The 12,469-nt window shown below is 43.5% G+C and overlaps 1 protein-coding gene across 2 annotated transcripts in view; it reads left to right on the top strand.

Moving 5' to 3' along the window:
• The window catches only part of ABTB3 (ankyrin repeat and BTB domain containing 3), a 325,425-nt gene that overhangs the window by 217,796 nt on the left and 95,160 nt on the right, over positions 1-12,469 (top strand). For both annotated transcript variants that reach the window (XM_050926302.1, XM_050926291.1), the window contains exon 3: positions 8,972-9,176. In XM_050926302.1, coding sequence (XP_050782259.1) covers positions 8,972-9,176 — 205 coding nt within the window. The remainder of the gene's footprint in view (positions 1-8,971; positions 9,177-12,469) is intronic.

Genomic DNA, 12,469 nt, shown 5'->3' with positions numbered 1-12,469 from the left:
CTTGATTTTGTGATGCCTGGGTCTGGCAATATTGAGAACTGCTCACAGTAGTGAGCATGTGATGGGGTATACAAACCCCACCGTGGGCCCAAAGAGGTTAAAAGGCAATACTGGGCTCAAGTAGCCCTGTCCCTCCGGGCCTGCTGAGCATGCTCTGACTGGAGGAGCGGGTTAAAAGGAGCTCAGGAGCCCAGGCAAAGGGTGGTAACAGGCTGCAGGACAGAGGAATCCTTCTCCGGGAAGGTTGAGACTGTGAGTGGGGGCAGATCATAGAGCAGATAAGGCCCCCAGGCAGAGCCTTCTTCAACCACCCACTCCCCCTTTGAGAACCTGCAAGGCCCAGCTCCTTTGCACTATTTTTCATTGAGCGACTGACTGGTTGGACTATAAAGCCCCATACCCTGAAGGGACCTATTGGTAGGAAGTAGTCCAGGGAAGCAAACTTGGATTTCCTACAGGGAGGACCCTGCTTGTGTTGCTTTCCACAGGGCTCTGGGCTGGGTCTCAGTGGGGAGGGAAGACCGGGTTCCTTTACCACAGCCCTTTAAGGGCAAAGGCCCAGATGTGGGTGAAAAGCTGAAGATTCCTGGCTTAAGGTCAGGAACAGTCACTTCAGCTGCACTGACAAAGAGGTAAGGGGTTGAGAGTTGGGTGCGCTAACCACTGGGCCATGTGGCTCTCCAAGCCCCCTATCACAGAGCACTACACTCTGCCTTGGCAGGATCAGGCACATCATATGCACTGAAGAGGGCTGCTCATGCAAACACTTACACAGTTGAACAACTTCTCTCATGTGACTAGTCGCACTGATGCTTTTCAGGATCAGGACTAGTCATAACCATCATAGAATCCTGCATGGAGCTTGAGGGGGTTAGGGAGATCAGACCAGTGCCTTCTTTTCTTTCCTCTTTTTGGTTTAAAATATTTTTATTTGAGATATAAAATAACCTTTGCTAAACCAGTAACAGGGGGGAAAAAGAAAGAAACGCTTTACCTGCATGCTTTATAGATAGCTCACATGGTCCAGCTGTGTTCACTAGTCTGCAACATCACCAGCATATACGTGGGAGCTGCTTCACTTTCCCTGTCTCATCAGATCTCTGGACTAAAGTCAGTGACGATGTCCTTTAAATATTCAGCATTGCCATAAACCAGGACTGTCCCCCATCCTGTGACATTACATAATCTATTTTAATTTTTAAATTGGGTGTGTTTGACTCTAGAGCTCATGAAAGGGGCCAGATGGACAGCCCCAGAGACTGAAGCCCTCTGTTTAGCCACAGAGGGTTGGAATACACTGCAGGTGGAAGTGAACCTCCCAGCCCGGGTAGATAGACTCAAGCTAGATGGGCTTGAGCTAATACACTAAAAATAGCAGTGTGACCATAGTGGCTTGGGTGGCAGCTTGGGCTTTCAATCCCACCTGACCCCTGGTCTGAGCTTGGGTGGCTAGCCTGAGTTTACACTGGAGCCAGGACATCTACACTGCTATTTTTAGTGCACTAGCTCAAGGCCATCTAACATGATGAATCCATCTACCTGGGCTGGGAGGCATGCTGCCAGGTGCATGGTAGACATACCCAGAAAGAGCAGAGCACTGATAGCTGCAGTACAAACTCCATCACACTGCAGTATACTTTTCCCTGGCACAGATGCCAAATGTTCAAAAATCATGAGTCAGGCCCCTAAAAATCATGAGATTGGCTTAAAAATTGAGATTTCTTGCGTGCACTTGGGTCACGTTTTCCAGCTTTTCTCTGCAATTATGAGGAGTGGAAACTTACTTTTTTTGTTAAATGAAATCTGAGATATTCACATAATCATTGTCTGCAAGAGCTGGAGCTCTCCATGAAACACCAGTTATCACGAGAAGGATAAAATTGCAAGAGCCGGTGCCACTGCGATAGAGCTACTCTACGTTCCAAATCGTTACCGTCACTGAACGTGGTTGTGAAGAATGGAGATAGCTAACACAATGATACATGTGATTCATCCTGGTCTATACTTGACTGCAAAGTTAGGATAGCCATCATGTTTGCTAACTCAGTTCTGCACAACCGTGTTCAGCCACAATACAATTTGTACTATAGACCAGCCCCTAAAAGGAGCACTTCGGGGAGTGGAGAATATTTCTCACTTTGTGGCTGATTGAATCCTGGACAGCTCTGCTGAGACTCAGGCCAAGTAAGCCTGTTGTGATAGTGATATGCAAACTTGTCCATTGGGAACAGGATGACAGGTCCCATCCTGCAACTGGCTTTGTGTGAGCGGACATATGTGCCTGCATGGACTGCCAGGGACTTCAGGGGAAGGCTAGTGGGCCTGTTCATGCAGAGGAAGTGGCCAGGATCAGGGCCTAAAATCACTACTCTATTTTTATGTATGTATCTATTGCTGGAAGAAAACATAAAAGAAGAAGAAAACGTAGCACCCAAAGCAGTACTCTAAGAGGTATATACAATACTGACAAATTATTACTTTCTATTTAATGCTTCATTATAAAAGCAATAATAATTTAATAGTAGTTGTATTCATTATTTGTATTACAATAACATACAGATGCTCCAGCCAAGACTGGTGCCCCACTGCGCTAGGCTCTAGCATAGCTGCTAACTCCATGAGTGCTCTCGGGCTGGAGCACCCACAGGAAAAAAATAAGTGGGTTTTCACCACCCACCAGCAACCCCGCCGATCAGTGCCTCCCACCCACCAATGGCACTGCCAATCAGCGCCTTCCCCTTCCCTCCCAGCGCCTCCTGCCTGCTGCGATCAGCTGTTCAGCGGCATCCACGAGGTGCTGGGGAGGAGGAGCAGAGCAACAGCAGGGCACTCGGGAGGGGGTAGGAAGAGGCAGGGTGGGGGTCAAGCACGCCCAGAGAAAGTGGAAAGTCGGCACTTCCGGGCTCTAGACATGCACATAGTAAGCAACAGTCTCCATCCTGAATAATTTACAACCTAAGTAGATGTGGTTGGGCAGGGAAGCAGCGGCACAGGGAAGTAACAAGTTCGAGTCCAATATGTACTTGGTATAATATAACTGAATCATAATTAAATACACAAAACTAGATTAATTCAGCATTAAAGTTGTGATTTTATATATTTTATAAAATGGAAGATAGGAAATGCCGAAGCCAAAGGGTGAAATCCTAGCCCCATTGAAATCAATAGGAGTTTTGCCATTGACTTCAATGGAGCCAGGATTTCACCTTAAGTTACTTCAGCAACATTAACTGGCTGTGTTGTAATGTTGTATCTTCTAATTTGTTTTTTTCCCTTCTTTCAGTATCTGATGCTGAATATGTCATAAAATATATAGCCCTTAAAGTGCAGGATGTGCAACGTGGATGAATTAATGTTGCTGTCTGAATCTTCTACTAAATTCTGTCCTGCTTTATTTATCATTCAACCGAATTGAAGTCAGTGGAGTTGTATGATATATAAAGCCCTGATCCTCTTTAATAGGACTAATCAAGTCCTTAAATTAAGCACATACTTAAGTGCTTTGCTGGTTCGGGACCTAAATGAGGACAGAATTTGGCTTAAGCGCTTTCTTTTTCTGATGTTGTTCTGATTTTAATTCTTAAATCTGAATGTTGCCCTCAACAGGATTTTTTTTTTTAAGAGGAGGAAAAATAATTTGACACTCGGTAATATTGATACCATTTAAATTGGTCTCAGACTTTGAAACTTACGTCTCCTGTAGGTGAAGGGAATGAGGGCAGGGTGAGTTCCAAAATTTACTGCTGTGCTATTTGCTTGTAGATACATTTTATGTAAAGCTGGATAATCTATTCAGAAGCACATCTCTTTCCTTGTGGACCTGATCCTGCAGCCCTTTCACACACACTATTTCTTGACTTCAGGGGGAATTATGTAAGAGCTTCAGGGTTAGGCCTGGTCTACACTACACGTTTAAACCGATTTTAGCAGCATTAAACCGATTTAATACTGCACCCATCCACACAACGAGGCCCTTTATATCGATATAAAGGGCTCTTTAAACCGGTTTCTATACTCCTCCCCAACGAGAGGAGTAGCGCTGAAATTGGTATTACCATATTGGATTAGGGTTAGTGTGGCCACTAATCGATGGTATTGGCCTCCGGGCGGTATCCCACAGTGGACCATTGTGACCGCTCTGGACAGCAGTCTCAGCTCGGATGCAGTGGCCAGGTAGACAGGAGAAGCCCCGCAAACTTTTGAATTTCATTTCCTGCTTGCCCAGTGTGGAGCTCTGATCAGCACAGGTGGCGATGCAGTCCCAAATCCAAAAAGAGCTCCAGCATGGACCATGCGGGAGATACTGAATCTGACTGCTGTATGGGGAGACAAATCTGTTCTATCAGAGCTCCATTACAGAAGACGAACTGCCAAAGCATTTAAAAAAATTCTCCAGGCTATGATAGAGTCCACAGCACAATGCTGCGTGACAAGCGTAACGGAAAGCCAAAGAATCAAATGGACGCTCATGGAGGGAGGGAGGGGGTACTGAGGACTCCAGCTATCCCATAGTCCCCAGCAGTCTCCGAAAAGTATTTGCATTCTTGGCTGAGCTCCCAATGCCTGTAGGGTCAAACACATTGTCCGGGGTGGTTCAAGGTATAGCTCGTTAATTTACTCCCCTCCCCCCCATGAAAGAAAAGGGAAAAAAATCATTTCTTGACTTTTTTCAATGTCACCGTATGTCTACTGCATGGTGCTAGTAGACACGGTGCAGCGGCAGTGAACAGCAGCATCCTCTCCCTCCCCTTCCCCAGTGGCAGATGGTATCGTACAAAAAGACTGGTAGCCGTCCTTGTCATCATCCCGTGAGTGCTCCTGGCTGGTCTCAGGTGAGATCGGCCGGGAGCGCCTGGGTAGAAATAGGTTTGACTCCCGGTCATTCCCAGTAGATGGTACAGAATGGCTGGTAACCGTCTTCATCATAGCAACTGGCGTCTGAGCTCCATCAGCCCCCTCCCTTTCATGTGTAAAGAAAAGATTCTGTACTGCCTGGACTATCATAGCAGCGGCATGCTGGGCTCCTCTCCCCTGCACTGTTTAATGTCCTGCCTGGACTATCATAGCAGCTGGAGGCTGCCTCCCCCTCATTTTATCTCACTAACAAGTCAGTGTTTCTTATTCCTGCATTCTTTATTACTTCATCACACAAATGGGGGGACACTGCAACAGTAGCCCAGGAGTGTTGGGCGAGCAGGGAAGCAACGGGTGGGGTTGTTGCAGGGGCACCACCTAGAATGGCATGCAGCTCATCATTTCTGCGGGATCTGACACGGAGCGGCTGTGCTCTCTGGTTCTCTGGTACACTGGTCCTGTAGTACGCTTGCACCATATTCTAGGCAGGACTGACTCTATTTTTAGATACCCATAAAGGAATGACCCGGGGAGTCATTCCCATTTTTGTCTTTGCGCCCCCGGCCGACCTCAGCCAGGGGCACCCATGACAGCAGCAGATGGTACAGAACGACTGATAACTGTCATCTCATCGCCAATTTACAATGGCGCAGCAGACGGTACAGAACTACTGATAACCATCTCTGCTATCTTGCAAAGGCAAATGAATGCTGCTGTATAGCGCTGCAGTACCGCGTCTGTTAGCAACATCCAGTAGACAGACAGTGACAGTAAAAAAAAAACTGAATGGGCTCCATGGTTGCTGTGCTATGGCATCTGCCAGGGCAATCCAGGGAAAAAGGGTGCGAAATGATTGTCTGCCATTGCTTTCACGGAGGAAGGAATGAGTGACGACATTTACCCAGAATCACCCGCGACACTGTTTTTGCACCATTATGCATTGGGGTCTCAACTCAGAATTCCAATGGGCGAGGGAGACTGCAGGAACTATGGGATAGCTACGGGATAGCTACCCACAGTGCAACGCTCCAAAAATTGACGCTAGCCTCGGTACATGGATACACACCGCCGAATTAATGTGCTTAGTGTGGCCGCGTGCACTCGACTTTATACACTCTGTTTTACAAAACCGGTTTCTGTAAAATTGGAATAATCCCGTTGTTGCCGACACAGAGGGTGCCCGAGGCAAGCAACAGTGGTTCGTTGCCGAGAGTGCGTAGCGCCAATGAATACACACCTGGGTGGAGAAGCAAGCAAATTTTATTTGAGATCTCAAAGCAGTGCAAGGAGACAAACGCCTCAAATCATGCACCCCTACACAAGCGGCTTTTCCCTTTTTATAAGTTTTTTTTCTCTTTCTTCTTTCTCCCCCCCCCCCCCCTTCTCCTCCTTCCTCCCCTCTAGCAATTACGTAAGCGCAGGTGCATTAAGTAGTCTTGACCACGGCAGCTCGTTAGTAAGTTTTCCTTCTGCAAGTTATCTTGTCCTTCTGCTAAAGGTGCACAGGCCTTATCACTACTGCTTTAAACTAATTTGGGCTGTGCTGCCCCTGATAGCTTACTGCTTACACCACAGTTTTGCAGCTGCTGGCATTCTAGGTCGATTAAAGTTCAACATGGAGGAACATTGGTTCATTGAGGCCTAGTGCAGGAGGGCTTCATCGATACTCATGGTCTTCCACCCACCCGAGTTACCTAGGGTTATGCCTAGTGACACCAACACCGTAGTGTAGACATACCCTTAGTTCCAATAATGACAATGTTGTAGCAGTGGGAAAAAACAGAAACTATTTTTAAATGAAAGCTTTGAATCAGAAGAATATTGCAGAGTGCAGCAAAAATTGTCAAAACCCTAAAATCATGGACTCTGCAATTTTTTCGTGCCAGCAGTTTTCTTCTGTTCCTGGTTTTACGACTGTGTTTTTTGGAGGATTGTGCTGTGCATTTTTCAGTGAAACATTTATATCCTCCCTTGTGCAAATTATCTCAGCCGCAGCAGCAGTCTGTACCAGTCTAGGCTGTTCAGAGGTGGTGCATTCTAATGTCATAAAAGGGGTGAAACTTCAGTGGGCAAAAAATCTTAATAAATCCCCACTGATCTTTTTAATTTGCTTGTAAATTTTTTATCCAACCTTTCCCCTTCCCTCTACCCCATCCCAAACTTGGTCATATACTCACACCTCAGTGAGTATTTCTTTCCAAGTTTCAGTGTTCAGCAATTATTTGAGTCCCCTGCATGGGGGACAAAGTGTGACAATAATTTTTAAACCATTTTTTCTCTCTGCTGTAGAACTCAAAAACAACTGAAGGGATTTTGCTCAGACTTCAATTTAAAAAAAAAGCCCTTTTGAACAGAGACCAATTTTGAAAACATTTCAATCCAAAAGAAGACTTTCCGGAATGATCTGAGCATGTGAAAACAGAGTTATAGCCAAAGCTGATTTTTTGCCTTCAAGTCAGGGGTCACTACCCAAAAAAATGCTATAAAATTTACCTACCTCACAGAGGAGTTGTGAGACTTAATTAATATCAGTACAATGTTTGGAGAGGGACTTCATTTCTAGATTTCCTTTGAGCCTGCTTGTCTATCTACTAATCAATGAAGCAAGCAGATCAGATCACTTTCTGCATGTCATAATTTATTTTCCATATCTTGTCAGAAGAAACTTAGAGAGCCACACAGTCAGAGAAACAGTGAAAGCCTTCTAATGGGCTATATTCTGTTCTCTAGTTCCCTACATTGCTTGAGTGATTCTACTGCACAGTATTCTCATTTGCTAACATCTTTTAAGGCCTAGTCCAGGTGCACATGTTCTATTTCTGTTAAACATTTCTGATAGGATTTTAACCATTGTCTGTCAGAGCCTTGGGGCCCTACTCTGCTCTGTTACACAGACACAATTCCCACTGAAGTTAATGGGAGTTACGCCTCTGGAACTGAGGTTGGAATTTGGCCGTATGTGTTCAGTAAAAAGGAAAACGAATACTGTGCACTGGATCGTATTGTTTACCAGGAGCAACCCGTCGGAATGCATCTGATTCCTTTTCACAATACCAAAATAAGCCATCTGATTCTGAATCTGTGTTTTTCTATTAGGGTGTGACATAAGCTCCGTGTCTAATATTATCATTTTTAGTACCAGCTGAAAGCTAGCAATGACAGCTTTCAAATTGATGAGGACACCTGTCCCTGAACTTTTAATATACACTGAATGGGGTTCCACATTTCCTGTAAGAGAGTGAATATTTAAACATGTTGTTGATGCTCTACATGCCGTACAGCAATTAAGTCCACGCTTGTGGTCAGGGAGAGTGATATACACAGAATGATGTGGCCAAATGCTGGTTTTAAATGTGTGATTCTAGAATGGTGGGAAGGTCTGGAAGGGTGTTTTTCTGTTTTTGTTTTGCTTTTCCAGTGGTGGTGTGAAGCCCTTTCCCTCTTTTAAAGATGATATGGATTGTTTTGTAAAAGCAGGGCTTTGCCACAATGTCTGTGTCCAAAATTTCCCTCAACATGGACTCATGTTGTTCTCTGTGCGTTTTGGTTGCCATCTTACGCTCCATCAATAATTGGATTTCAGTGTTACTTTGTGTGGGTAACTAATGAAAGAACAGCCCTTGGAGAAGGGACGAAGGTAGGTTTGTGCCCTTGAGATTTTGCTCTGCTCTGGGGACGTAAATAGCCTCCACCATAAATGTATACAGCCCTGGGATTATGACAGGTTTTCAGCGCTGCCATTGACTATAACCATGCCCTCTGCACCAGGACTTGTGAGGGGGCCAGTATAGGGTTGCTTATGGTAATTGAAGTGTCTTCCCCAGAAGAATTCTCCCCTAGGCCCTTATGGTCTTGTCTGCAACCCATATACATCACCACAGTATATAAACTTCCTCAGCAGATGAACTACTGTAGCAGCCAAACTAACTTGATGTTGAAGATGAATAATGAACACACACCTGTTCTGTCACTTTTCTGTTCATGATATTTTAACTGGAAAGCAAAAAGAGTTTGCCATATCCTTTTATTTGAAAACTACCGGGGGAGAAGTAAAGTGGATTAGAGAAGGAGAAATAAAAATTACAGTTTTAGTAGTCATCAAATTTTTCCTTCTCAGGTGATCTGGTGTCTCGAGCAATGCATCACCTCCAGCCACTCAACTCAAAGCAACATGGCAACGGCACTCCAATGCACCACAAGCAGGGATCGCTATACTGGGAACCCGAGGCTTTGTATACTCTCTGTTACTTTATGCATTGTCCACAGATGGAATGGGAAAACCCTAATGTTGAGCCTTCAAAAGTTACGCTGCAGATTGAAAGGTAAGATCTTATTTGCAATATTTAATATATTTATAAAGATATCTTATTAATCAGCATTGCTGGCTAATTGATAATTACAGGCTATGCCAAATATGTTTCAGTGCAGTCCGTTTTGGTTAGGATCACCTTGAAATAAATTTCTCCTGCAATGAAGTGCTCCATTGCTGACCCAGTATATATCAGAAGTGACAACCAGTGGCAACATACAGCAGATTGGTTCCAGATGTGTATTTTGTAGAGATTTCCTTTTTCTTTCTTTGTCTCTTGGCTGTTCTGTATTTTGGAAAGGAAAATTAGAGGTTCTATTTCTACCTAACAGGTTTGGGTTTAAATGTGTTTTTCTACAAATCAATGGGATTCGACAACGGTAATTTGGAAAGTGGAGAATGAATAGAATGTTGTATATAAAGGACAGGCTGTTAAACATATTGTGCAACAGCTATACTGATTATACTGATTCCACAGGCATGACTCATACTTGCATTCAGGAGTAACCTTGGGGCTTCCATTCTCCAGGCTGGTAGGTGATGCATGATTTTTGGGAGGATGGAGATGCTGGCCATATTGCTTTTAATACAGCTTTTGATGAAAACTAGAGGTAGAAAGCAAAGGTAGAAAGAGAATGACAGGCTAGATGTCAACTCAGTGTCCTAAGAAGCTGGGGAGAAGGAAACACTGCTGTAAACTCTAGATCATTCCACTGCAAAATTTAAATGAAACAATTGTGCAATTAAGAAAGGAATATTCTCTATTGTTGAGGAACCAGAAATGCCTGAGTTGTAAGTCCCAGCTCTGACTCCTTTTGTGGCCTTAGGCAAATCATGAAACTTCCTTACTTTAGTTTCCTCATCTATGCCTACCTCATACGGGTCACTTGAGGATTAATTAATGTTTGTAAAGTGCCTGAACGTGCAAATTATTAACATTTTCTTAACTTCTGTAGGTCTTGCCACCATGCCAGCTAAGCCAAAGTTTCAGGCTGGCCTCCACAATTGCATTTCAAAGTATGTATGTGGGAAACTCTCATTTGCATACACAAATGGACAATTGCACATCTAATTACTTGATTGGACATTAAAATATAGAGTTTGTGTACGGCAGAACAAATTTGAAAATGTGGCCAAAAAAGGCCAAGGATGTGCAATATGCTGTCCTGACTGAAACTATCTGGTATTCATTTATACAAAACAGCATAAGGTGGGAATTCTGGGCCTATTGAAGTCAATGGGACTTAGGCCACTGACTTTAGCGGAACCAGCATTTCACCCATAGTACCTTGGTTAAACTGTGGGGCGGAGTGAGGAATCTTAGGTCATTTTTCTTGACTATGCAAGAAATTTAAACAGGGACCACTTTCAGTGTTGCCAACTCTTGTCCTGTTATAAGCTCTGAGATATTTGGTGTTTTTCTTACATCCCCAGCTCCTGAAGTCATGAGAATTTCAACTTTCAGTTACAATATAAAGAAAAAGTAAAATTCTAACACCCATGGTTGTAGAGAAGAGCTGGAAGATGTGACCCTAGATGCGAAAAAATCAGAAGTGAAATAAAAAGAACTCTACACTTATTTTTTAAAATCTCAGGATTTTTCAGCCAGTCTTTTGATTTTTGGGAGGTCAGGAGAGGGGGGCTAACATGCATTTTGAATGGTTGGGGTTAGCAATACTGCATGGAAAGGTATTATAGTGAACAGAGTTAAAGAATCTCCCTACCACTATAAAAGGGCCTGATTCTACAGACCTTTCTGAGATGAGTAATACCACTGATTTCAGTGGGAGTACCCATGTGAATAAGAACTGCAGGATCAAGCCCCAGTTTTCTAAGATTTCTAAAGACTTCTCAATGTTAAATGCAAAAGGACAGAATGTTTGAACAATTCTCTTTTAAAATTTGTTTTCATGTTTTTTTCCCTTTTCTAAAATGATCTGTTATATATATAATATTTTTTAGCAGTTCAAATAAATATTACATAAAACCCAAGGCAATTTTGTATTTTTTATACTCTGGCAAACTATCTTTCTTTGCAAGGCCCATTTAGCAACTGTGGTTAGAGCCAGAGTAAGTACTCTGTGGTGTTGCCAGAAGCTTGTGGTTAATTTTGGAAAGAGCAGAGATTCCTTCTATTGCCTAATCAAACATGTTTTAGTAGTTAGTACCAGAAAACACAAGTGGAAGTGAGACAGAGTAAAACATATGCCCAAGTATTTTGCGCTGAAGTATGTTCTATAACATACAGTGTCAACTGTATATAACCATCTTGTGCTGCCCCACAGAAGAGATTGGTTAAGCTGACGTCTATTTAGTGCTTTGAAAAGCTTCCCTTTTAATTTGCCACTGAAGAATAGCAGTGGTATTGCTTATTATGCAGTCACTCTTTATGGCTGGTGACTTATCTCTAGTATGTTCAGTTTTCATTATGTGTTTTTATGACTTCTGAGGGAATAGGATTGTTAAAACATGAGGTTTTTGTATTTAACAGTCCTAATTCTTGTGCTTTAATTTATCTATGTTCCAGATTCTCTCTTCTTCTAATGCTGTTCAATTGCTTTTATGTTGGCAAACAATAAAAAGAAGAAAACGTAGGGCTAGATTTTCTGCCTCTTCTCTGGCCCCTTTGTTGTCACTCTGTTGGGGTAAAGGAGCCAGAAACTGAGTGGATCTGGACATAGGAAAATTTCCCTGGCATGCTGGAGTCCTCAGGTGTCATGAAGCCAATGCCACTCTCTTCCCATCCCAATATAAGGGTCATGCTGAGTGCAGAGACAAATAGGAAGATGATGTGGCCAGAGTGCATTGTGCTCTAGCCATGCTCATCTTGTAGGTGGCGTCTTGGAAGCTATACTGGCTGCTCAGTTTAGAGAACCTCTTAGGCTTCTCTAAAATACACAGGTATTGGCATTGAACAATCTAGGGCAGGGGTAGGCAACCTATGACACGCGTGCCTAAGGTGGCACGCGAGCTGATTTTCAGTGGCGCTCACACTGCCCAGCTCAAGGCCACTGGTCCGGGGGGCTCTGCATTTTAATTTAATTTTAAATGAAGCTTCTTAAACATTTTAAAAACCTTATTTCCTTTACATATAACAATAGTTTAGTTATATATTATAGACTTATAGAAAGAGACCTTCTAAAAACGTTAAAATGTATGACTGGCACGCAGAACCTTAAATTAGAGTGAATAAATGAAGACTCAGCACAGTACTTCTGAAAGGTTGCCAGCCCCTGATCTAGGGACTGAAGGAGCTGCAGCTCTGGTCCCTCATGGCTCTTCCTGCTCCCTCTGCTGCAGAAGCTG

This window comes from Gopherus flavomarginatus, chromosome 1, assembly GCF_025201925.1.
Source record: "Gopherus flavomarginatus isolate rGopFla2 chromosome 1, rGopFla2.mat.asm, whole genome shotgun sequence".
NCBI classification, from domain to species: Eukaryota; Metazoa; Chordata; order Testudines; family Testudinidae; genus Gopherus; species Gopherus flavomarginatus.
The sequence above is the reverse complement of the archived record's forward strand: the minus strand, read 5'-3'. Positions and strand labels throughout refer to the sequence as shown.